This window comes from Megalops cyprinoides, chromosome 17 (assembly GCF_013368585.1).
Source record: "Megalops cyprinoides isolate fMegCyp1 chromosome 17, fMegCyp1.pri, whole genome shotgun sequence".
Classification (NCBI taxonomy): domain Eukaryota; kingdom Metazoa; phylum Chordata; class Actinopteri; order Elopiformes; family Megalopidae; genus Megalops; species Megalops cyprinoides.
The window spans coordinates 21,360,265-21,388,025 of record NC_050599.1 but is presented as its reverse complement, the minus strand read 5'-3'; the positions used below and the strand labels follow the sequence as shown (position 1 = coordinate 21,388,025).

The 27,761-nt window shown below is 45.4% G+C and overlaps 1 protein-coding gene across 2 annotated transcripts in view; it reads right to left on the bottom strand.

Annotated features, from left to right (window-relative positions):
• The window catches only part of LOC118792084 (kinesin-like protein KIF26B), a 101,671-nt gene that overhangs the window by 42,119 nt on the left and 31,791 nt on the right, over window positions 1-27,761 (bottom strand). For both annotated transcript variants that reach the window (XM_036549786.1, XM_036549787.1), the window contains exons 3-4: window positions 21,353-21,955; window positions 6,360-6,526 (exon numbers count right to left, since the gene is read on the bottom strand). In XM_036549786.1, coding sequence (XP_036405679.1) covers window positions 6,360-6,526; window positions 21,353-21,955 — 770 coding nt within the window. The remainder of the gene's footprint in view (window positions 1-6,359; window positions 6,527-21,352; window positions 21,956-27,761) is intronic.

Here is a 27,761-nt window from a genome sequence, read left to right as displayed (position 1 = left end):
TTACATTCCAGAATTAATCTACATCAAATGACATTTCGACTGCTCTCTAATGTCAAAAACAAATTCATGTTGTCAAGACTGCACTTAAATTTTAAGCAAAAATGAGGGTCAGGCTGTCTTTTTCTTATCATTCCAAATTGGCGGAAACAGCCTTCATCTGTTGGAATGAAGCGAGCTTTTAACCACCATACATCATTTATTGGGGAGTCATTACAGGGTTTGATGTAGTGCTTGTAGCAGCACCTTTACAATGAATGATGCCCTCTATCCCTGCACCAAATGGATGAGATCATGAGTTAATTGCTCAGAATTTAAAGTGCTTCTTGCCAATCCGAGGAGAGAGGCAAGTGAGACGACACTGCAGTTCCAACACTGACAACTGCTCCTCCTTTCATCTTGACGTCCAATCCGCACATGGCTTTCGCACACTTTGAAATGTCATCTGGTCACAACACAAAGGACAGATCAAAGGCACGCCTCTCCCCACCCCCCAACACACACACACACATATTTACGCACACAACCCCACCCCCCCAACAGCTCATGTCCATACTGTTTATTTGAACACTTCACACATCAAATGCAGATAACCGGTGATGCTGAAATTGAGTGCCTTCGCCACGGTTTCCCTTGAACTGGTCTGTTTTAAAAACCACAGTCACCCCCAGCTGGTCCCCACCAATTGCTGAAGGTAAGGCATGTTGACAGGGAAAAAATGAATAAGCTCTATCTTCTATGTGGTGAGAGATTACTAGGTGCAACAATTTCTGTAACCCTCCATCGCCAATGGCACCAGAATCACTGTTGTTCCTTCCCCTGAAATTCCCGCAGTCGCACTGCAGCATGTGACACACACCCCCCTACATACACACACACAGGCACCGGCACACCCTCGCGCACCCTGGGGGAAATATTTGTGGAATAAATTATGCTTGCTCTCTTGGCAATGACATATTCCGAACGCGGACGCAGCTAATGAAAGCTCTCGCTCTCCGCACTCGCACGTCCCAGATGTTTGGCCCTGCCATCGATCATGAGGAGGAAGGGAGGTGTGGAGTCTTTCTTTTTAAGGGGGGGTGGGGGAGTAGAGGCCAGCACAGTGACGAAAAGGGTCAGCTCTGTGGTGAGAAGGCTGGGGATCTTGCCTCTGGCTTGGGGGACCTGGGAGAAGGGATTCAGGGGAGGCGGGAAGGGGGGGGTTTGGTCGACAAGACAGGCAAGATGGATATCAGTGTTTTGCATCAGTTCTTCAATGATCAAGGAAAATTAGTCCGGGCTGTAATGAACAACGCGGCATGCTCCGCACGTCCACGGAGGCACAGCTAACGAACCAAGGGTTCATTGGCTCTGCCCAGCTGCCTATGCGGTCCCCCCCATGCAAGCGCAAAGAGATACCACTCCAAATAAGAGCGTCTCTCCCCTTAAGGGAGGGAGAGAGAGAAAGATGTCTGAGGGTGATAAAGACCAGCCTGTGTCTGCGTCCTGTCGGGGCTGGGGAGGAACCATACTGTATTCCATCAAAGCAGACGTGCTGACAACAAAACCGTGGGATGTATGTGCGCACGCGAGTGTGTCTCAATCTGTCGCTGTCGAGCTCTTCCTGTTCCAGCCTCTCTCACCTTCACGGGGTCTTTTCTGCTTCTACGATTCCCCAACCCCACCCCCCAGCCCCCCACCCCCTTGCTCTCCTTTGCGGCAGAAAGCCCCCCTCTATGCACACACACATATTCCCAAATGCTTCTGTTTGTATACCTGCTGAAGAAGTGTAATGGTCTTGGAGAAGCCTCGATGTGCTTGGTCAACCCTGCCATTGTGCTTACCTAACCAACCAAACAGCAAATAATCCCACATTTGCAAACAGTGGCAGGAAAAAGGGAGGGTGGGGTGTTAAGGATCAAATTGGGGGCTGGGGGAGTGAGGCTGCTGGAACTCAGTCAAGTTCAGGTTGTGTGTGTGTGTGTGTGTCTGTGCGTGCACGCGTGTGTGCGTGCGTGCGTGTGTGTGTGTGTGTGTGTTTGTGTGTCTATGCTCCCCTGCCGTAAAGCATGTCACCATGCCAATACACCTGGGACAAGCCACCTGGCCAAGCTGTGGCTTTTCCGGATATAACCAGTCACACTGCCTTCTAACAGGAGCAGACGGATTGCTGAAATATGAGTGTCAATAATCACCATAATTACAGAAAGCATATATTCACATTCACTATAAAACAACTGCATTTTATAGTCTGCAATTATACTCAGTAACATGTAAACAATAGGTTATATGTGAATCACTAATTAATGTGTTGCTTGCAAAAAACATTTATTTCAAATCAGCTGTTTTGAAAACCACTGTTTAATGGCTTGAATCATCATTGTCTGATGATGGTGTGGGTGGAAGGGCAGGGTGTTAACGGGAAAATGACAAATGTAAATCCATTTAATTACCTATGGCAACCTTGCACTTGTAAGGGTATGGTAGATCCTACGTGTCAGAAAAGTGTCCATCAATTCAGGCCCCCCTCCAAGATAAGATGGGTGCCTATGGTGTCTAATGTTCCTTTCATGCAAAACAAAGCGCCACATTAGAGGAGCCTGGGATACAAAATATCTGTGTCAGTGCGGCATTATGCCTTCATGTGTCATATTTCCATAATCTTTGATCTTTCCATTACAATAAACCCCATAACAAAAGAAAGAGATTAAGGAGGTGTCATAACGCAGGTATGCTGCTTGTAGTCTGTCACAGTGAGATGGGGGGTGTTGGGGGGGTGGGGGGACTCCAAAACTGCATAGTGAACGCTGACAGGGACTGAAATAGCAATAAAGAGGTGTCAAAATATGGAAACGTCTTTGGAGGAAAGATATGTGATGCGGAGATGACAGTAGATCTTTCAGAGACACCAAATTACCTTCTTTTTTTATAACCTGAAGCGTCTCATAAATGTATGATCTGATGCCCATACAACGCTCCATCAACAAAGAGAGAGTACAGAGCAGCACTCTGCTTGGGGTGGGCTGAAGTGTGGGGGGGAGGGGGGGGGGGGGGGGGGGGCGGTGTTGGGATTACGGCCACAGCTCACATGGGTCACTGGAATGCAAAGGGGAGCTAAGCAGAGTGGAGAGGGTGCCAAAGCCGGCCATCCTGGGGCCCATCGCGGGGCTCTCCGACGGCAGCGGCGTCCCTGGCATTGGCAAAGCAGATGCCTGCGATCACAGCGCCGCTGCAGGACACTGCAGGATGAAGCGGTCATAACGCGCGCAAAGGGGACTCATTACTAACGGCGAGGCTGCGGGGGGACCGGGAAGGAGGACTCCCTCCCCGTCCAACATGTTGCGGACACATGTGTCACACGTTAATACAATGAGGAATTTGATCTCGCCTCTTTTGCGCACCATCAATGGGATTATTTTAGGCCGTTCAGCTAAAACAGAACATTATACCAAACCTTCCCTGCTGTTATTGAAGGCCTTTAATTCTCCATTTCAGACCTACTTGTCAGCATGTCACAGAAGCAACACCGCTGAATCTGTGGGAGTTATGTTATATGTTGCTGTCACAGCATGCTGAAGTCACGTTATAATAGATGTAATTTCTTACTAAAACAGGGAGAGACAGGGGGAGAGAGACTAGGACACAGAGGGCAATTCCAGATCCCTGCCTTCATCTTAAACCGAACACATCCCAACAATTCAGGCCATGACATCCACCCACCCCCCCATCCCCACTCCTCGCCCCCCCCCCTAAAACGAGAGGCTTTCGAGAAAGCAAATTACAGCGCTCGTAAATCTTTCCAGGTGAGTTCGGAGCTCCAGCAGGAGAGGGGAGGTAACCCGAGCCTGCGCCCCGTCACAGTCGGGGAGCAGAGGAATGAGGACCAGGTGTTCGCGTGAAGCGCCCAGGAAGCAGCCTCACCACCCGCCGATTTACTGGCCCCCGAAAGAAATGGAAACAGACGGGCAATGTCTTTCTCCACCAGGTACTGGAGAATTTACAGGAGGCGGGGGGGGGGGGGGGGGGGGGTGGGGTTGTTTCCTTTTCCAAAAGCAAGCAAAGCCAATACAAGCCCCTGCATGGGAACCTGAAGCTCGTAAATCTGTAAATTTCACTTTCTTTCACTCTTGGGAGGGGGGCGGGGAGGAAGGTGGGGGGGGGGGTTAGGTAGGGGATGCTTGCTTATGGAAAGTCAAGAATTTATTTCCATCATTGGCTGAGGAGAAGAGCGTGAAAGTATCCCTCAGGAAATACGTAATACACGAGCTGAGCCATGCCTGTGGGGACTAATCCTTGGGTTATCCACCTCTTTAACAAGGGAGGTGGATGCTGTCTCTTAGGGATCGCACCTGGGTGCAATTACCACTGTACAGGAATCCAACCTCTTCCAGTTTCTGGGGCAAATTGTACACTACGGATTGAGCATATGGGCCTTGACATGTTATAAATTTAACCCAGATTCTTTGCTGTATTTACACAGTTAGGGGAAATGCAATATGAGAATGATTGGTAACCAGTCTTTGGCCTTCATCAATTGTGTTTAGTGCACCGGGCTTGTTGTTGAAGAAACTCCCAATAGCTAAGTGAAGAAGAAACACACACCTGACTCAACAGCATGGTTCCTTTCTGCTTAACAACCTTGCAGCAAATAGCATGGCAGCTTCAACCTTCTTCATTTACTCTATGACTCAAATTATATCATGAGATATCATCATCACAAGGAATACACTTCTGTATCCTCTGATACTTATTTGATTATGATTCTGAGTTGCTGCTATCCACATGTCAATGCAATATATTTTTCACAGGCCTAAGAGCAGCTTAAAAAATTAATGTGCAGCTATGCATTCCTCCTCACCAGCAGCCCATACATCAATGGCTGTTTTGTTTCAAGGATATTGTTCTCAAAGCGCTTTCAACAGTTAGACTAAACAAAGTCAGACATCATATTAGCAGCATGGAAGACAGAGGCCACTCGTATATCACATGTGCTTAACAGTCTGTAGGCTTGGTGTACTGATGTTTGCGGTCATGAAAACTTTCCTGTTGTTTTACCATATTACACAGATCAGACTTTGTGTGCATATGTATGCGTTCAGTTGTAATTTATATCTTTTACACCACTCCAAATGGGTCAATATCACACTACACCTTTACCACCACTGTGAGGGGGCTAATTTTTCATGGCTATTAATCTTAAAATAGTGTCTTCGTTTTGGCCAAAAGAAAACACGAATAAAGAAATCATGTGAAAGAAACCAGTATCTGAAAGGTTGTCATCAAACAAACATCTGTTCTTTTTGGGAGGATCAGCCTTAAATACAGAGAAAGGAGGAAGTTTTGGATTACAGTGAAAATGTCACGCGACGCTCCCTCTTTAACAACTAAGGCAACAGAGCCGTCTGCAGTCTAATCCTCTGTAGCAGCGGCAGAGGATAATTCTGGATAGTTTCAGAAAGATGAACGCAGATTTATGAAGCGACCTTATCAGAGAGCTGAGGAGTGTTTTCGATTAGATCTTGCATTAGATCAGTAAAGTAAATCATAAGATGTAATGGTCCTGATTGGCAACAAATAAAAGTAAATGCTGAGAGTAAAAGATAAAAATAAATTTATCCTGCATGGGGGGAGAATAGCAATTTGTAGCTGGATGGAAAACCATGTGAAAACGCTCCTTCGTTTTCATGACTAAAAGCCGCCACAAGAGAGACGCCTTGGAAAGGGAAGGTGGGAAGGCAGGCTCTAGACGACAGGAACAGCGTGGTGGGGTGACTTCTCCCCATCTGTTGGAATCCCAGCATACATTTTGTGTGAGCTGATAGATTCGGGGCGAGTCTCTGGAACCTGCCGGGCTGCAGCTTTCCATTACCGCGGCTCCCCGGAGTCATTTAGCTCCCGCTATTTCCGCCTCCCGTCCCCCTCACTCCCACGCCAGATAACCGCACCTGATTTATGGCTGTCTGACTCCCTCTGGGTGACGATGACCCGGTAGCGCGGTCGAAGCGGGAGTCCGCAATAGAGCCAGGCTCAGGGGGGGGTTAAATAAGCGGGGACAGGTATGTGAGAGGATCCTGGGATGTGGCACAGGTACCTGCTCAACAAGCTCAGGGAGCAAAGAATGCACAAAGAGACGCCATGTCTACCCCCACAGTGTCTGAGGCAGCTATGGAATGAACTAGCGAATATGTGAAAGGTTATTAACATGTGTGAAAAATGCCTTTGGTGGTCGCTTTAGGCATGATGTAGGACTCGGGGCAACAGTAAGAATTCCACACATATACCTCCACAAAATCCATTGAGCCTGACAAATCCCAGGGAAACCAGGGGACGCTGTTGAGAGTTGCTTGTGATAAAAAAAACAAGGAAAAGACTCGTTGTCTTACCTGGCAAAGAAGGAGGCAGCTGCAGATGTTCCACTAGGGGGCGCCGTGGTGACGGGGGCTGTGTGCGGGGCAGGAAGGCTGTGCTGGGGTGGCCGGTCAGCGTTGTAGCGGTTCAGTGCGGCTTCAGTCAGGCCATCCCTGCACCCCTCTGTGATCATCTGGGAGATCTGCAGAGGGGACAAAGGTGCCACATTAGAGGGGGGACAGAGACGGCAAAGTTCCTCATGACCACCGCAACACAAGATGGTATCACACACCTGCTTTGTTTACAGGGCTAAGCAAGGGTGACACAACAGTCATACTAAGTAGCTACATTTCACAGTATTTACAGATATGGATCAGCCTGCAGGAATTGGAAGGGAGCTAAGCTGTGTGCGCTTGATAAATATGTCAAATGTAAATTTAGATTGAGATGTGCATGCACTGCCATGCCGGCGTGCCTTTGGTGGTGCCAGAGAACCAAGCTTCCCAGCTAAACCTGCTTTTCTGACCTAAAACGAGTCTGATCTCCCGGCGCAGCAGACGGAGCCAGAGAGCCTCCAGAGACGGGTCTGAATGCGTCCCTGGCAGCCGGTCCCGCCGCTGGCTGTGTGCAGGCTGGAAGCAGCGGCCGCCTGCTGCTCAGCCCAAATAAGGACACGGCGCTCGCTGGGGACTGAACAGACAAACGGGCTCGCTCTGCGGGACCCTGTTCTGTGTTTGCGCGTCCCCTTAATGGAGGTCAGGTTTGTAGCGACTTGCGGGTGCTGTTTCGCGCTCCAAAATCTTGTTTCTGCATGCGTGTAAGTGGGTGCATGTGTGAATGTGTGCACGTGTGTGTGTGTGTGTGTGTGTGTGTGTGTATGCATTCAAGAAAGCACGAATGCAAGCATGCATGCTTGTGTGCACGCATTTGTGTGTATGTGTGTGTGTGTGTGTGTGGTTGTGTGTGTGCGTGTATGCATTCAAGAAAGTGCGAATACAAGCATGCATGCTTGTGTGCACACATGTGTGTGTCTGTGTGTCTCTGTGTGTGTGTGTGTGTGTGTATGTGCTTGTGGTTGTCTAAGTGTGCATGTGTGCATATGTTGGTTGGGGGCAGTACATGTTGATGTGTTTTCCTAAGAGTGTGTAGAGGGGGTCTACTTATGTGCAGATGTGTGCTGTCTCTGTATTCCTTCTGCTCCCTATCAGTCCTTTAAACCACACAGAATGGAACCACAACCACAAACACAGACACCCCATCATTTGAGAGATGGCACATAAAATATCTACTAAATTAAAAGGATGAAAATACCCTGGTGCCTGGTCATACACAGTGCATATGCCAGTCTCGTTCATGAATGTTTTCCAGTAGATCCTTTATTTATGCATGCACTTACTTTAATGCATCAATTAAAATGTCATTTCAGATTACTTCATTTCAAAAATTTATTTTGGATTGGAATTGCCAAATGAAAGCCTACATATATTTCTACCAGACCAAAACAATATACTGTATTTCTTTTTATATATATTTCTTTTTACCAAAGCAAGTTTTATGCAGTCATATAACACATATATTTTGGGTAGAACAATAATGATTAGAACAAAAAAAAATCCCCTAAATTTGTTCACGCTAATTAGATTGAACATGACCAAGCGCACAAGACAGACTCATTATGAACGCAGCATTACACTGCATTGTTTACAACCCCTAAAACAAGAGTGCTGCATGGCATCACATCAAGCTGCTATTTTTGCTGTTCAGCAGCCTATCTGAGCTTAAGCAGACAGCAGACTGGTCCACTGCCAGCAAGTCCAACACAGGGCCAGCGCAGCCCCACGGGCGCAGCAGAGAACCAGCACAGCGGCACCCTCCCCTATCCCAATCTCTCCTTCACTTCATCTGGTGTTCCAAGGCCCTAATAATGTCCCTCACTCCACAGTCAGTGCCTGGGCTGTCCAGCTGATGGAGAGGGACAGGAGAGAAGGTAGAGGACAGAGAGTGGGGAGTGCCGGCGGTTACAGTGAGCACCCTCATCGTCTGCGTGTGTAACCACAGAGGGCACAGCCACACCCTGCCGGGATGGGGCTAACATTCACACTGCGCTCGCAGGTCTGCACAGGGCCTGCTGCCGCTGCGTACAGGACAGAGGAAAACGTGGCTGATCCCTGTCCGGAGTAGCTCATTTGTTCTCTCCTTACTCACCTCGGTGGAGCTGATCTCTGATCAGTGCTCAGAAAGTGACGTATATGTGGACACAAGGAGCCAGGGGGACAGTCTGGAATGCAATGTTCCCAGGAGTGGGAGGCATTGTGTCTCGTGGTTGGGGAATCTGATAGGGTAGGGCATCACCACTGTACCTTAGAGCATGTTGTTTAAACTATGTCTGTTGAATAGACAATATGTCAAATGTAGGCTATGTAAATCATCTTTGATAAGGCTATATAGTAAGTAGATGTATACTCATACTAAAGATAATGATCATGATATTAATACTAGCTCAAACAGAAGTAAACATAAACCTTTATTGCTGTCTCCTGAAACAGCCATGATAGATTCAATAATGCACCAACGTGTCACAAGTGCATGATATCAAGTCAAAAGAAAAACTGAGGTCCTGTTGGGCTGATGCTTATATCTTAGTGACAACTACCATAGTGACCTGCTGTTGCCTAGATCTTGAGTCAACTAGAGGATTGACACAATGCTTTCCTCTGAGTAACAGTTATGCAGCTAGCCACCAAAAAAATCAGTGATCCTATGACACCTGAGGGTAAATTCTGAGACTCATATTAAATGTGACTTAGCACAGACAGCAGTAGTTAATGGCACTGCGGGACAAACTTTCTTCTCTGTACCCTCCGTCGACTCCTCGCGACTGCCACTGCTTTCTAATTACCCAGGCCGCGGGCCCAGCGGAAACGCGGCTCTTGCTGTCATGCGGGAACCTCCCTATTTTGCCGGCGGAGTCACTGAAGTCCGTGTGAACGGTTGGGAGAAGAAGCACAAGCAATGAGGGCGGAGAACTGCAGGGTGGCAAGGCGTTTAACCAGGCAGGCCTGCACTGAGGTTAGAGTCTGGGCAGGGGAGGAAGGCGTTTAACCAGGCAGGCCTGCACTGAGGTTAGAGTCTGGGCAGGGGAGGAAGGCGTTTAACCAGGCAGGCCTGCACTGAGGTTAGAGTCTGGGCAGGGGAGGAAGGTGTTTAGCCAGGCAGGCCTGCACTGAGGTTAGAGTCTGGGCAGGGGAGGAAGGCGTTTAACCAGGCAGGCCTGCACTGAGGTTAGAGTCTGGGCAGGGGAGGAAGGTGTTTAACCAGGCAGGCCTGCACTGAGGTTAGAGTCTGGGCAGGGGAGGAAGGTGTTTAGCCAGGCAGTTCTTCACTGAGGGCAGTTTGGGGAGGAGAGGGAGGTGTTCAGCATGATTTTAGGAGCGCAAACAGGGTACGAAGGGTCAGTGGAGTCAATGGGCAGTGAGAGGGGTATGTGAGGAGGGAAAGCAGCGTGGTGCACCCCTGTGAGCTGGCATCTATCTGCCTTTCAATAAACAAGGAAGCAGCTGGAGGGATTCATTCTTTTTCCTCAAATTTGTAGCTTATTGTCAATTTTTATCTGTTATTTTCACATGACGTTACAAAACTCTGTCTCTGTCAGAGAATAATTTGGAAGGGCCCATTTGGCTCTGGAAACCAGAGATTATAAAACAAAAGAGGTTTTATTAGAAAGCTTTATTAAAAAGGCAAGATTTTCACAAATTCATATTTTACATTTCTCAATTGTCAAGTAAATTGTGAATTTCCTTTGTTCACGAAAAGAACGTTGCATTAAAAAATGCATTTTCAATGGCAACATTTCAAAAGAAATGGTTTCCATTTCAAAAGAATACCATCTACCCTAACAGATCCCACATATATAACTATATTATTCAGAATGTACATTAATAAAAGAACAGTGGCAATGTCTGGAATACCGTATGTGTAAATTGCATACATCAAAGCATCAAACTAGAAACTTATATAAAGTTAGAAGACAGAATAAAGGATTATGATGGTTAAAATTAGTTTCTAAGCTCCCTCCTCACTGTTTAATTTCGTCATTTATAATCACATAAACCTCCCCATACCAGTAGAGACAGTTAAACTGAATGTGAATCTGAAAAACTGTAAAATAGAATGTTTTTTGGAGTTTCCTGACGCCACGGGCATCCTCTCCAAACGCGAAACCGAACTGCGACACACTTAGCCGCAAGCAGCTGAGTACAGTAACAGAACAATGGAACATAATGGCACGTGTCAGGTCTTTAAATTTCCACATTTATTGTTTTGCTGCCGGGTAGTCTGGGTTCAGCAAAAAATGATTCCTGCTGATGTTTACCAATATAAATCAAATCCTGCCAGGCCTGTTCCTAAGGGTTTTGCAGCTGAATAACCCAACAGCAAAAATCACTGTTGCTAATGCTAACAACGTTAGCATGGCGTGTCTTCAAGGACAATTCTTATGGGAAATGAATACTACACACCTGTGAATTATGGAAGAAAAATATTGATTAATATTTAAATATCTTGCAAACTGAGCTCTCGTGTTGCTCAGCTTTGTCATATGAATAAATATTCAGGTCAGAGTAAGGGCCAAGGATTACAGACACAGACATCATTGGTTTATGCATGTAAAGGTTAAGTGGTATTAAAATATTCATGGTTAGAAATTAAAAGACCTTTGGTAACTTTTCACAGTACCACTGAGGTTACCTCTGTGACTAGAAGGTTGTAGCAGCAACTGGGAAATTGTATAGAAAGTGATTGAGACGGAAACATTGTTGTACCTTTGGGCAAGGTACTTAACCTGATATATTCACCTGGATTGCATAGAAAATCACAAGCTATGTGAGTCACTCTAGAAAAGAGCAATTATTAAGCAACTGTGGTGTAATATAATGATGGGTATATGGAGAGATGCACCTATTTTAGCATTTTTTTTTCCAAGAGGACAATAACGGGCCTGTCTCCTCATGCCATGTGAAACAACCACCCTCACCATGGTGCCAATTAGTGCCACGGGGGAACCCGAGGATACTTTGCCATCTGTTGTGCAGACATGAGAAGGGAGGACATTAAATTCTGCTTCTACCCCTGACACAGCCCTCCCAAACCCCCCCCCCCGACTCTCGCTTCCTCACCTCCTCCCCTATCGGACAGGTGTTACTGAAGCACACAGATTGTTACTCTCGCTTAACGGTCACTCACAACTCCATGTTCTCCTAACTATGACCTTGAAAACCTACTCTGCTTTATCTCATGGCTCTAATGGAGCATTTCATTATAGGAGCTTTTACTGATATCATAAGACGATACAAGTTCATTTAAATACCCTGTGATAAACGATTGATGGTAAGTGACCTGGATAAAATGACTTCCTTTTCAACATTTATTTATTTTCAGTTCCTTGATGGTTGCTGAAATCCCCTAACACAGTGAGCTTTGATTAATTTGAAGCAAACACCAGTATGGGTGAATATGAATGAAGTGGCCTATCTGTGTATCAAACAGATTGCTCCCTCTTGAACTCTGCATGTAATCCCTGCACGCTTCTAATTGAGTCTGATCTGTCAGGAGAAAAAATGGCAAAACTAACAGATATTTGGCAAACAAACCTTATGAGCCAATCATTATGTAGCTTGTATGTGTCACATGACCTCAGATATGGGCAACCATAATTCCCTTTGAAGACTCAGGCTAACATAAGAGAACTCAGAAGCCTATCCAAAATGTAATCTTCTGCTAAAGGCAACTTGGGAGCTGTCATAAGCATGAACGCTTAAGGTCCCTCATACCTGCTGTTGTACGAGGCATTTACAGCGATGTTGTGTACCTTACATAATGAAATGAACTGTGGAGAACACTTCAGTAGATATGTTCCCGGGGGTGTTCCTTCAGTGCTTTGCTCACTTGTACACAGGGAGGACTCAGAGTGGTGCAACCCATCGTAAAGCCATTTCAATCAGTCAGCACAGGAAAACGAGTTGACAACACCGATGGCTAGTCTCCTGCCACATGCATTTCTATGTCATCTTTATTTACTGCTTGGCAGGGCGAGTGTATGAATACTGCACCAGACATGAAATATTTACGGATTATTGATTGCCCTGCTTTACGACCTGTCAGCTTTACAACAGGAATAAATCATATCCCATTTTTCCATTAACCATAACAGCTTAATGCATACCGGTCGGATTCTAACAGTCTCACTGGGTCCTGCGAATCAGAAACTGCCATATTGGTTCAAACTCTTACAGAGGTATGGCAAGACAAAGTGGACAGACAGTGCACTTTTATATCAAGTTCATTTGTAAAGCAAAAGTAAAAACCTGGGTTTATTTTGAATTGGAACCCAAAGTCAGCAGCAGCAGAGCTTCAGTTATTACATAAAAATATATGTAAGAGTATAGAATAACTCCAGTGCAAAGTTAAAAAAATACTGTGGTCACATCAAATGATTCTTAAAGCAATTAGTTTGACTAATGCTCAATGTTGATCATTCCAGTTAAAATGTAACAAACATAAGTGTAATCGATCCCTGGCGTGTGGCGGGACGAATCAACTCAGAGTTACTGTTCCTAATCTCTGCTGGTGCGAATGCCCTGAAACCTGTATGTGAATGCACATGACGTCCAAACCACAGGACCTGTCCAGGATTGTGCCTCTTTTTAACCTAACCTATGATCTATTTCTCATTGCTCTTCATGTTCTGTTTTATACCTCTTCATCCATTCAGCCATTTATCTTCCCCCAAGTCTGCATTCCAGATGAGTCAAGTGCATAGAATTAAAGGTGATTAGAATTAATTACTTCCATGCTGTATTGGAAGCACCATTTTGAGATGTGAAGCTTCAGAATTTTCCATATTTTCACATTGCCCCCCCCCCCCCCACCTCTTCTGCTCTGCTTTGAAATTGGCCATTAGCCATGCTACCCTCAAATCAACCACTGTGCCTCCTGTACCCACACAGGGAGCACTAAGCAAGCTGTGCACACTCACCCAATAGAGTTGTCCATGTATACTACAGCAGACTGTCGTCTGTTGGAGGAGCGGCACATCTGTCACTGAGGAAACAAGTCACATATACTGCTGAGTCACTAGAAGGCGCTAATACAGCAGTGACCCCAGGAGCCCTGGCTGACGTAAGACCACCTTGCCCTAAGCAAACCATGGAGCCTCATGTATGTACCACGAACACCTGAGTTTATATCAGTGTTTCTCAATCCTACTGCTGGAGGCCCACTGTCCTGCATATCTTCTATCTATCCTTACTTCAAACACACCTGATTAGTGTTATTTTCATGCTCTTGATTAAATCAGGTGTGCTCAGCTAATCAAAAGTGCCACTGATGAGTCCAGTCAGGTAAGTAGTGCAGGGAAAGATGGAAAACGTGCAGGACAGTGGACCTCCAGGAGCAGGATTGAGAAACACTGGTTTATATTATATTACCAAATGAAACTTCAAAGGGCATTCTTAACTTAATAACCCATGTTACAAAATGTCATTGTTGCCCTGCAGTATAACAGTGAGATCTCACAGTGTTCTCTGTGGTTCATACGGCCCAGGTGATACAGGTAGTGATCTTGTGAGGTGGTAATTACTTACTACTACACCGAGGTTAAAAAAACCACTTGGTTCTGTTTGAGTGTGAAAATAACTATGGGGATCATGGGAGTGTTAAAAATAACCACTGAAGCAGTACCCTCGCCCCAGCACAATCGCAGCCCCAGTTTCATCCGACGATGAGCTCCCATCCATCTTCACTTCGGCGAACACACCAACCACGGCTCCATCCTTCTATCTCTCAGTAACCCCCACCCCACCCACCCTCCCCAAAACCCCCGGTTGTCCCAGGACACCCACAACCTCCACGATCCTCCGTCAAGAGGGCGCCGAAAATAGGTACAGGGATGGAGAAACAGCCCGGGGGTTACGATCCCCCCCCAAGATGCTGCCTGACTGCCTCACCGCTATTCAGGGCACCACTGAAAAATCGATGATTGATGGTGCCGTATCAAAAGAAACCCAAGCACCTCCCTTCAGTGTTCACTGCACCTTCCAAACTGTTGCCTTTCCCTTTCATCGAAAGGGGTTTGGCATATCTAACCATTAAAGTGGATGAGTATTTGCAATGGTGTAGCCCGATGGTCATGCTGTGAATATGCTCACACAATAAACAGGGCCAGAGGCTACCTACTGTCAATGTCTCAGAATGTGCCTGTGCTGTGAAAAGTAAAAAGCCATCTAATTCAGCGCACTGCTATCTGCACTGGGAAACAACATCACAGAAGATGGGAAACATAACTGTTGAAGTCATTCTGTTCTAATGACTCAGTTTGCGATAAAAGAGTATTTCATATGCTCCTCAAAAAAATTATCCAGATGGGTGTTCAAATTAAATTGTAAATATGCCTCCGCAGAGATAACTGTCAACAGATTTTTACCCTGAATAATACAGACAAACCCTTTAAAAATCCCAGCAGTGGTCCAGCAGCATGCATTTATTTCTACACAGACAGGAAGTGGCTAATACATAATTCTGCAAGCAGAGGAACAACCCAGCGGTGCACAGAGGGAGGGGGAGTTTTAATTTCCCTTATTTTATTAGATTATTGCATGGGTCTGTGTCTGTGTATGCAGGTGTGAGCCCGTATGAGTGCGCATGTGTGGCATGTGTGTTTGTAGAATGTGCATGTGTACACGTGTATGTGTGTGACTGTAGGGGGGGGGGTCTTTAGATGTTTGTTACTTCAGGTCAGACTGGGCAGGAAGGCAGCTGGGGGGGGTGGGGGTGTGGGTGGGGTTGACTAATTCTCCATCCCAGAACAGAATGCAGTTTTATACACAGAAACGTTCTCCCTGCATTTTAAAAGGGCACTGAGGGGTCTATAAAAAATGTAAAACTGTGTGTGTGGTTTCCAGACTGTTTTTATAATGAGGTCCTGTTGCAGAGATAATTGTCACTATCTGAGGGCTTTCCGACGTTCTGCCTCAGAACTTCCTGCATCCCTAAGTGTCCCCTCAGGCGGAGAAAGAGAAAAAGAGAAAACAGCGCCGAGCCAAAGTAAACAGTGACGAAAACCAGAGAAGACACAGAGGACTCATTGAGATGTTGGAGATAGGGGCTTTAAACAGAGAGAGAGAGAGTGGGGGGGGGGGGGGGGGGGACAGATTGAGGCAGGCTGACAGACTGACAGATGGAGGAATGGGGTAGGAGGGGTGGTGGGAATTTAGGCCCTGGGGAGTAATAATCTGAGGTGATCTTTTTTCGAGTGTTTAATCGGGTACCCTCATCTATTCAGCCTAGCATTCAGGGTTTTGCCAGAGTTCTGTGCACAAACACTATGGAGACACATTGCTAATCCATCTGAAAAAGGACAAATACTCTGATTCTGAAATGTAATATACCAAAACAATATTGGGTTAAATATATTTACAGATATAGCATCCAAATACTGATTTTAATTTACTAGTTAATGTTCCAGCAATTAATTTAGTAGATGCCCCACTCCATCCACCATTTAGCCATAAAACTGATGCAATCAATGCTAAATGAAAACATGAATGCCCCACACACAGGCGCAAAACACTGATGTCACCGCAAAACAATCCAAGTATTCGCATTTGCAGACGCTGATCTTGCATTCCAATGTCTATAAGTGCGCATTTCAACCAGAAGGTGCAAATATACACATGTAATGCCCATTCATTTGGATCAGAATGAACAAATTAAAACTACACTTTGTCATTAAATGACTTAAACCTACACGGGAGATAATGAAAGGCATATGACAATAAGCTTGCTAATTTACATGGATTGAATATTGTACCGTTAATCCTTATCTAAATCTCTTGGAATCCTTAAATGAATGATGATAATACTATAAGATTTATAATCCCCCTATCATTCAGCACTTTGTAGAGTGACTTGCATTCGATTTGCTCTTAAACAAAGTCATAGATAAAATTTTAACTGATTGGTTCCTTCAGGTCAAAGCAGAGAAAGGGGTCTCATGTCTCAGAATGCTTACAGCTCTGTCACCACCTTCATGAGAGACAGCCGCACAAACAACACAGGGGATTTCCAATGACTATGTCTAGTGTTGCCATTAATATGAGACCCAAGTTCCTTATCTGTTACAGGTGCATTTTTTCCATTATGATTGCTGAGGTGAGACAAGCAGCGGACAGCAGCACAGCACAAGTAGGCTGTTCACTCAACACAAAAGCCTATTGTTTCTCACTGAAACCACCAACCCCGTGAACTCCATTATTGTTTAAAATTCAATTAAGGAGAGAGCATTCCACGGAGGAAAAAACAAAGTATAAAACAATATGAAAGTGACTTTGAGCTTGTGGTTTGCAGCACTTTCTCGTTAATACAGATACTGGTATGGCAGGTTTATAAGGCCTTTCGGCTTGAAATGGCTTGAGGTTGAAGAGATCAGGGAATGAAAATAAAATCTGGGCAGTGGCTTTCTGAGATGGTTATTTATCTGTTGGGAAAGCGCCCCCAGCTGTATCCAGTCAATCAATTTCTCCCAGCAGACACATCGCAGAGTTAGGAAGGGGAGGTAGAATTATACCAGTAACATGTTTTATTCAGCTATCAACCATAAGAATTTAGAAATGCATCACATGTACTGCATTGCGGTGGCCAAGCTGACCCAGGGTTAGAACCAGACTTTACTAGTGTCACTGTCAAAGGACCAGAGTAAAAACATTTTCAAAATTTTAACACCAGATTTATTTATTTTTTTCATAATTGTCATATGTTTTTTGTAACCATCCATGTGTGTATGCCTTTTTTACTTAATAATTCACATGAGGCAGAGATGATGAAATGGACATTTTGGCTAAAATTCTTTCCAGTTCCGCTGTTTTTATGCATGTTGAGATGATAGGAATAAACAAACACTCCTTGTTCAAGACCGCCCTCATGGTTGCCTACACTGTAATGCATTCCAGTAATAATGTTTTGAATCATAACATCCGTGATGGCTGTTTTTTTCCCTTCACAATCTCTTCAGGGGCCACCTATGAAGCTCTGAAGGGCTACAGGCTGGTCACTGATATATAATGGTACACATACAGTCACACTGCCAACATTAATACAGTGGCCAAATGCAAATAAGCTTATGTTAATGGCTTAATAATGACCTTCATTTGCCTTATGCACCTGAAAATTTATATTTCAGCTCACACACAATTATTATCCTTATCAATATTGTGGCGCGGTGTTGTTATGAAAAAGGAGGGAACGAAAATCAGTGTTTGATGGAGCGCTTGGTGCTGGGCGGCTGCTCTCTCTGTCTGATTGATTATTCAGCCCTGCTCTTTTCCGTGTGAAATGTAATTAGTGTAAAGTCACACTGAGTCGTAGAGCGAGCCACTGTATCCCAGGCAGGTTTCCACTCTTCCCAATTAGGAAGGAGTGTTAACCACGCTTGCCTCCTCCGTCAGACCACGAGGACTGTGTTAGGGTCACTCAGAAGCCCCGGACATGACCGTGCTGGGCAGAGACGAAGGAGAGCATTGCCATGGAGAGAGTGTGTATGGGTGGTGCGTGCGTCAGATTATGCGCATGCCTATGCATGCCTTTTCTTCACAAGTTTGGCCGTTGGGTTGGACCCATGTACAAAAACCAAAGGCAAAGCAAGTCTACCATCTGAAAAAGACATTCATCCATCTAGGATCTCTGGTAGATGTCAGATTGTTTTCCACAGGTAACCCAGAAGTAAGTAGAAGCTAATGGAGCCTTAATTAAGAAGAAGGCACAGTAGAGGGAGCCAGCCGAATTTAGCATCACAATGATCAGAAGCACCGAGAAACATCAAAGTCCTGGAAGTGCTGTCTACCGGCTGTGATAAACAGCTGCCCTGCAGACCCGGCAGAACAATGCTCATTGTTCCATCACGTACCCCTCAGTGCCTCGCCGACACACCAAACCGGAGACGTGCCCACTCAAGTCACGGTCTCATGACTTTAGCTGGTTACAGACAGGGCCACAAAAGTCCCGTCTGTTTTCCTTTGGAGCACATGCAGGGCAAGTTCATTTCAAGGACAGGAGTTTCATTTTGTTTACTTTTTTAATAAGGGAGGCTTTGGAGCAGACATGAAGCCCATTGCATTAATTCTGAGATTTGAATGGATTTTCCTTTCTTTCGTAATTCTGCTGACGTCTATTCACTCCTTCAGACGGTGAGACAGAGGGTGTTTACTGATAGCTGAGCTCCTCATGCTTTATTCATACAAACAGTTATATACAGTAATATTATGCCCAAGTGCAAAGTTCAGAACAGAAAGGCAATTGGATTTCAGGTACATGGCACAGTTCTTGCTGCAACCAAGTGTGTGTGTGTGTGTGTGTGTGCGTGCACGTGCGTGTGTGTGTGTGTGTTTTCCCAAATTACCAAGTCTTGTTCAGATGTTGCTATTTTCACAACATCAATTTATTGACATGTAAAGTAACCAGAAAGGTCAACATACTGGCACTAGCCAAAAGTGTTAGACATTCAGCTGTGGGATTATGTTGGCTTTGGCAGCCCCTGGGCTTACCACAGAGGACAACTCAAGAAAACGACCTTGAGCCTGGCATCATGCTAACACCAGCAGTAACTGTTTGTGGAGAGGCCTTTCCCAAGAGTCTTAATTAACCCAATTTGACACACTATTGTTCCAGTAACCCTGCAGTCAGATGTGCACATATAAGGAAGTGAATGAGAGAGTGCTGACCAGACACATATGGTGAAACATTCATAATTGTATACCCTCTTCATATTAATTGTTTAAATGTTCCTCTTGAACAAGTTCATTCCTTATCCTGCTGTTTTCTTTAATGTTCATTCTTTCTATATTTTTTTATATCTGCCTTTACCTCTTTCAGCTGTTCTGTTTTTCTCCTTACCTTTCACTTTTAGCCAAGATGAGCAAAGGAATGTTTCATTGTGTTTCAAGTGTCTGTAACTGCCTTATCAAGATGTGGGAATGACATCACATTGACGTAATGTGGGTGACCTCTTGTGACACAGGGTCAGCCTTGGTTTGTCTGAGCTGCGTCCAGGCATTTGCTAGGAATCCTCAAATGATTTTTTTCAACCCCTCGACTACAGTCTGCCAGACGGCCAGCTCAGACAACCCAACCGGTCTGCCATGCAAGTCGGTCATGAGCAGACGTGGTCCGGAGCCGACTCCACCAATTCTATATGTAGGATCTGATAAGAAGCCAGAAACAGTCTTAAATTGCTGAGGTAAACAGAGCACTAGGGTGTGCCTTGCAGACAATTTGAGGTTCCGCTTGAAGCGAACACTGTTGAAAACACAGCACAGCATTCACTGTTCAGTGAATGTAAGGAACTGCTGTAAAAAAATCAATAGAATTTGCAGCAATCATGCCTATACACTCAAATGGAAGCACCGGCACATGGTTAGGCTCATGCTTGAAATTACATGGTTGAATGGACCTCTGTTCCAGCTAGATACTCCACTTTTAGTACACCACTTTTTCCTCCCTACGCTTACCATCTGTTTTTTTTTTTTTTTTGCAAAGGTTGATTAAATGAGCATTGGATGATGTAACCTTACCTATTTTTCTGTAAATTGTGAAGATTGGAGCAATAACACCAATTCAGTTCTCCCCACGCAGACCAAAATGAATTTGGGTAAGGACATGGGCCCAGGGTGGGGTAACAGAATGATCACCAGTCCCCAAGAACTGACAAATCAGCCAGGTCAGGGCCAATGGGTTGGGCTGTGGAGGCATTCACATAGCACCCTAAACCCATATGAAACAGGAAAGGCAGTATGTTGTGGATTGCCTCTGACTCAAGCAAATTGCACACCGGAGTCAATGAGGTGGATCCAGTTTCTTCAGATTCGACTCTGCAGGTGACCCTGTCTCCAACACTTAACACTCAAGAGCTGAAATATCTACGTGTCCATTCTAGGCCCTCAGGTACTGCCATACAAACATGAGCGATACTCCTACACTGCAGCCAGTGTTAAAGCTCTGGAGCAAACAGACACACACACAGCGGGGGGCTAATATTGAATCATGATGTCAATGAGATATTGGCCCATATCTGCTGTGTCCCCAGGCATGCCATCTGCCACCAGCAGCCTTTAAAAGTGCAACAAGTCCATTAAGCAGAAGCGTGGTTATTGTGTTGTGGCCTTTATGAGGAGGTGATTGAATGATAGCTCGGTGCATCACGAAAAACTCCCCACAAACTGGTAACTCACTTGACTAAAGAGACAACATTACTGAGCTGTACCACACCAGTGTGGTTGGAGGTGTGATCTCTCCTCAGGAACACAAACTATCTTGCACCATCTCTTAGGGTTGTGTAAGTTCATTTGAAGGAACTCTTTTTTTAAAGGAACTCATTTTTAGGAACTCTTTTTGGCCACAATGAGAGTGTTTTATTGTTGTTGTTTTGTTCCTGTTATAATCATAAACAAAATTATACTTACCTGAAGTTCAATAGTCTTAAATTAATGCTAAACTGGTATTGTGGAAGACTGAAAAGTGTGATACCTCCTTAAATTTGCTGTTCAAAATTTTTAAATTTATAAAAAATGTGCCATAACTTTCAGAGTGAATCTTAATCTGAAATCTCTCTAAATAAGCAAAATCACTGAGAAATCACTTTTTGTTTGTTTTCTACTTTTTTGTATTTCATGTAAGATCCACATTTTTAAAATGTTTCATAACACTTGGGCTATCTGGGTCATAGTAACGTGTACAGTATCATTACAGTATACTTTTCAATGAGGTAAGAACAAGCTGCAGACCTGGTGAAGTACGAAGGCTAAACTACTATACCTGTACCCTCTCTACACCAGCAAATTGTGTATATAGCAGTAAAAACAAAAGACAGTACTGTTATAACTGTCACTGTCAAGGTACAACGTACAATAAAAATGTTGAGCTCCACTGCTATAGTAACCATGATTTATGCACCAATAGAAATTTTGAAAACTTTTTAATGTACCTGGTAGGGGTAGAGGGTGACGCCATTGCCCCGTGGCATGGACCAGGTGCCCTCCAGGTATTGGTGCGCCTGCAGGGCCACAGAGCTGAGCGAATTGCCGTTGCTGGGGCTGGAGGGCGGGTGGGGCGGTTGCTGGGCACCGGACTTGCCGGCGTTGCCCGGAGAGCCGTTCCTCCTCTCTGCCCCGTTGCCTACCCCCAGGCTGCTGGGCTTGGGGCCGTGTTTGGGGTGCCCGGGGTAGAAGGCGGAGCTTGATGCGGGGGCGGGGCTTGCTGAGGAAGCGGAGGCGGAGGCGGAGCCGGCGGAGGCGTGGTAGGCAGTGGTGGGTGGGTGCACCCAGTCACGCGGCGCCCCCTGCAGGATGTTACGGGAGCCCACAAGGGAGGGCAGGTTGGGAAGGGGCGGGGGGGAGCCCGGGGAGGCGTCGCGCTGCTCCTGGGAGGCCGCCTGCTCCAGGGTGAGGACCATGTGGACAGCCTCCTGCTTCAGCTGGGTGAGGTGGGTGGCACAGACATCACAGCGGCTGTCTCGCTCATTCCAGGCCTTGCGCGTGCTGTTGGGCACCTGGAGCTTGTCATGGAGCAGGGCAGAGAAGGAGGGGTCCTGAGGGACAGAGAGAAAGAGAGGGAGGTATTTAGAGAAAGATGTCACATATCCTCGCAAACCTGCAATGGTAGCTGGATTATAAAGAGATAGTTTACAGTGGAACAGTAACAGCTGCTGTCAGTTTATTTTCTTGGTACCATTTGAATGATTGCATCACAAAACGCAACAATTGTTTCTACACTTAATTAATGTGAGTACTCAGATGCTACACCAGTGCCTCAGTCTGTTGCTATGAAGCGTATTGCTAGCTATACAGCAAGTTAGCTAACCTGCTCACTTTTTTAGTTTTTTGCATTTCAACCTGTCAACTTTTATTGACTAGTTAGCAAGTTTAAATAAATTGCTAGATTATTTTCACTTTTTAACCATCTAGAGAGCTTAATCCTTCCAGACTGATTCAGCACATAAATTATGCTACAAGCTGAAACTTCTCCATTTGAGGTTAATGTGCACAAAATTACTGTACCCCAATTATTTTTAACTAGCCAGCTATTGTCACTTGATAAATGAAGCTTCAACATAAAATATTTATGCTTACGTGTTCCATAAACCCTTTCCAGGAAATATTTGATGAAACTGAAATATTTAATGACTGTATATGTACCAGCCGGTAAACAATTTACTTCTGTTTGAACCAAAGAATAGATACTGATGCCAAATCCATCCAATAAGATGTGACTTGATATTTCCCTCATCCCACCCCTAAGTGGATTAGGAAAGAAAGGTCTGTGCCCACATCAACCCAACCACTCCAGGCACACAGAGACAGGGGTGCACAGAGAGAGATTCACAATTAAAAAACAAGCCTTGAAGCAACTAACCTACACCTGATTGGTCAGCCTCTGCCTCTTGTTGTTGCTTTGCTAGAGTTCCAAGAATAACTGATGTGATCCACTGCTTGTCTTTTAATAGCAGTTCCCTGGGAATATTCTATAGCCTGTAATAAAATCCCTTGTGGCTGCTGTTTCCTGATGTCCGTTCCACGCAGTGAAGCGGAATGACGTGACGGCTCAATACATCACCGCGCTCCCACATTTGCCAGATAATTTGAGATTTAAAAAAAAAAAACATTGTTAAAACCCCATCTGAATAGTTTACATCATTCAATGCATCTTTGCCAAAGATCTCAATGTTGCATTTACCCTGCTAACATCACAGCCCTTGCATACAGAGTGATTATTCTCTTAACATAACCTGATTACACACAAAATGTTAATGCTCTGCACAAGGAAAATAAAACGGTCCCACTGAAACAAAAAAATGTTGCTTTAAAATGTCAGCCAACAAAATAAGTAGCACAGAGTGTTTGGCTTTACCTTCAGACTGAAGAGAAACATGTTCTCTTTGACATTTGTTTTTTTTTTTCTTTCAGTATTTTTTTTTTCGTGGTGATGATTGCTTGAAAGGATAAACACTCATTACCTCTGATCATGTAAAAGGTTTATAGAGAGACGAGCCTATTTTTACGGCAGATTTTCACAGAACAAATGAACAGATTTGATGCCTGGCGGGGTGTCACTGAAGGCCCTTAAACCAAACCCACGGGCTGAAGCTGACGGAACAGCTCTGATCAGCTTAGAGGGCCAGGGAACAGATCGCTGTAGGTGTCACACACGTGCGTGTACATATGCACATACACACAGGCATACACTTGTACACACACACACGCACACACGAACAAAAGGTGCCTGAACTCAAACCAAACCAAGTGGAATTACAAGCAAAATCTCTAATAACTGATATGTTTCAATGGTTCAAAACTGCCTTGATTGCAGATTGCAGAAGAAGGCAGGGCTTGATTCAAGAATGAAAGGGTGGAGAGCACACAGAAACAGGTTGATGTCTTCTAGTCTCTTCCGCCTGCACTTCTACTACACCTTCCAGATGGTGAGGTAGCACACCAAGTGGCTTTCCATCTAACCCTCTATGTTGCAGAGTGCTGAACTCTGAGGGTTAGCAAATTTAAGCGAGCATTTTGTGCGAGGGAATGTCCAAATCTCTTTTCCTGTTCTACCCAATGGCCGAGAGACTGACTGCACAGGGCACACATCCAGGTAAACAGGCTCCTCGCACAGGCAGAGAGAGGGGGGGTCTGTTGTGATTAAAACCACACATTCCTGCTGTCAGTGTAAATCCACTGCCTGGTTTTCTGCTCAAATGGCACTTATTATTTCCCTTTTCTTTCCTGAAGGTGCCATACGAGTCTAGTTTGTGTTGCACTGTATTGTACTGCGCTGCTTCTGACGGTGAGGAATCTTCACCTTGTTGCAGCTCAGTGCGCTTTATGTGCCAGCATGAACACCTTACTGTGATTGTACTTTACTGAATGCGTTAACTAAAAGTACAGCCATACTGTCTTTCACCAGCACAGTTTACGAATGGTCAGATTCAGAGGGACTCTTTCGTAAGGTCTCAAAGGATGCGTTTTGGCTGTGCATCCCACAACAAACTCCTTCCAACAACATTTTCTTTCTTCCTCTGTCATCTTGTTTTGACTCACTGAAGCACTGGGTGGCTTTGCCTTTCTCAGCCGCTCGTCCTCTTAAGCCCGGAATGTTTCAAAGACGAACGACACAGTACCCAGTTCATGAGTGCACGGTCTTGAGGGATTGGTTCCACTTTATTCGAGGAGCAGCGAGTTTTCCACATTTCCTCTGGCTTCCTGTTTCCCAGCACGCATGAAAAAATGCTCTCTCTTTCTTCACAATTATAATTCATGTTCGTGCCGATTCGCTCATCACACCAACCAACAGGGAGGCTATACATTCCTCACAAATTCTGAATTCACGCTTCTATTCACCCATACAAATATACACGCGCCCGTTCAAAGAGGCTAACTCACTGGTAGGTTGTCTTAAAGCACCTTGCTCAAGGGTACAAGAGAGGCGCCGTACTCTGGATTTGTGCCCGTGGCCATCTGGTTTACAAATGCAATGCCCTTACAGATATTCCACATGGCTGCCCATGTATCCGCCGGCAAAGGGTACCAGAGGCAAGCGCACATGGAAGTCTTCCCCGTGCCCATTATTTCCCCCTGTTTGTTTTACACTGGTTGGCACTGGGTCGCCTGCGTTCTCCTACACGTCTCTGGCTGCACTCCACCGTGGGAAGGTCAAGCAGCATTTCAGAGCGCCTCCCAATTCCAAAGCCGTGCGGGCAATAGGAGGTCATCTGACACACCACAAGAGGTGAAGACATGCAGGTGTCATCTAACTGTAGGAATGTTTTTGTTTTTTTTTTATAAAAGATATGCAAGTGAGGTGAGGTCAGTGGACAGAGTCGAGCCAATGCCCTTGATTACTTCCCCTTTTTAGTATGCAAGTGGTTCATAAAAACTAATGGGGGTGGGGGGTAGTGATGGGAGGACCGTAATCACCACAGCAATTAATCCATCATGTTTAATTACTCTCAGCAGTCCATTCAGACTGAAACCAACACAGAGAAAGTAATCTCAGTCTGCATTTCCCGACACTGAGAACGATGTCCTGCATTTAAGCAGAACACAGACATTCACTTACAAAAATACTATCCAAATTCAACTTGATTTATTTCTAAAGGTCCTCTGTGAAATATTTCTATAAATATTTATAACACAGCAGGAAGCTCGTGGATCAGCTCAGAGGAGCAGTCATAACACAGTCACTCATTAGGTGTTCTGGGATGCGTTTTGGGATTTCGGCTGTTGATGACCCAGCCCCCTACCCCCACCCCCTGCAACCCCCCCACGCTGAATCCCACCCCGATCCGCCAGCTCCTCACCTTTGGGGAATCTGTTGCTATGGATACTACAAATCTGAACGAGTGCAGTTGTCATTTTTGCCGCTCTTTTGCTGGTTTCGGGGCAACAGCACTCTTCCAAGCAGGTAATGTCCTACCGACTGCCTGAATTATTCATACAACCTCCAAATCACGTTCCATTCAGGTACTTCTCCCCAACACAAATCTTGCCACGGTGTCAGCTTGGAGATAATTTCAATTGGTGATGTTCATTTATCTTTATGCTTCAGATGGGCGAATGAACCTGTGCCAACTCCTCTGTCAAGACAGGCAGGTCTCCATGTAAAGGCTTGAGAAAATGGAGGTTATTCCTCTTTAAACTATGTGGGAGACGGCTAATCAATCTCCTCTTACTTCCCTCGGCTTACTTCTTAAGCAAGCGCTGCTTCGGTCTGATAGCGGCGCGTATCTGCTTTGAATCACTCGCTAGCCCGCTGGAAAAACCGACGTAACTTTTGGAGCGATCGACAACAGCGGCTCTGCACAGCATCACATGAAGAAGGAGCCCCCTCTTTAAGGCAAACAGTTTTTACTGGCAGCAGCCGAGGGTTCAAGTGCAGATTTATGCATAATTACAACAGGCACTGTTAGCCTCCCCGGTCCTGAGAAAATCCAGATGTCTGGAGACGGGTGCATGCGAGCGGTGACTCAGGATACCCACTGAATTAACACCAGGATGCGCCCGCACAATACCGACGCTCTTCATCCAATTACCGTCATTCGAGCACTAAATCTGCCAGTCCCTGTGCTTATTCATACACACATTTATTCAGTCTTGTTTGCAGTCAAAAGAATATTCCGGTCATCGAGTAAGTCATCAGATTCGATAGCTGTTTAATGTCTTAAGGTGGAATGAGGGTTGAGCTGTACACAGACACTCAGGAGCCCTTGAAAATCCGCAAGCTGGATGAGTCAACTACTTCACCCAGCAGATCTTAAGGATTTTTCCCATAATAATGTAAGAAGATAACAATGAATAATGATTTTGCAATACCCAAAAAATGAATTGCCTGAATCAGAATTCATTGGTGGTAGCATCAGCCATTGGTAACGTATGAAAGATTTTAAAAGACCAATAATATACTGATATTAAAACCAGTAACCTATATAAAAATGCCTTCATATTTAAGGGGGTGGTTCAGAAACCACCACAGAAATACTTACATATAAGTAATTTTTATCCCAGTGTTTATTTTACTTGTCAACCTCATATCTGTGGAAGGGAGGGGCTCAGGGCTCAGCTCAGGAATTAGTGGTAACTGCACTACCCTCAGTGGTTTTGGACACTAATTTCACGATTTTCACTCATGTGCGCTGATATGCCTCTAAAAGCCACAGCAAGACTGTACATTTACATTTAGTTATTTAGCAGACACTCTTATCCAGAACAACCTATAAAGGTGCAAGCAGCTTACAAAAGTACTACTGCATGTCCTACTTTGAGGGGGCAAAATAAAATCTCTATGGATGGGTAACCACGGACTGAAAGAGATTTGTATTAATCACGCAAGAACATCCTCAGCGTCATACAAGAAGTTCTGCAGGAGGCGCATTCATACACGCTGCCTATTTTCTAAATATACATGTTCTTCTTTCCGCTTCGCAGGGCAGACAGGATTGTTTATCTCTCGGCAGGCGGGGACGCGGCCGTCTGAGAGCCTCAAGAGTGCAGTGCTGAGAGAGCCACTCACTGTGGAGAGCTGTGACACCACGCCCATGCACAGGAACAGGTGACAAATACAATCAGCCACAGTGGCACGGGGCAGTTTGGGTGACACGAGCTTCCCTGGGGAGGGGACGCCCAAAGGAGCCCTGATTAGGCAACGGCCCACGTCCGAGGCAGATTCGGAGGGGCAGGTGCACGCCCCGAGCATGGGGCTCTCTCCGCCTCTTGGTCGGGGCCCCGCCAACGCCCACGCGGCAGCGAGGAGGAGTGCGAGCATCTCTTAATGCCTAATTGGCAGCTCTCAGACAGGAGGGCACTTAAGCGGCGTTCCCCCGACCGCGCTGTCAGAGCGAGTGAGGC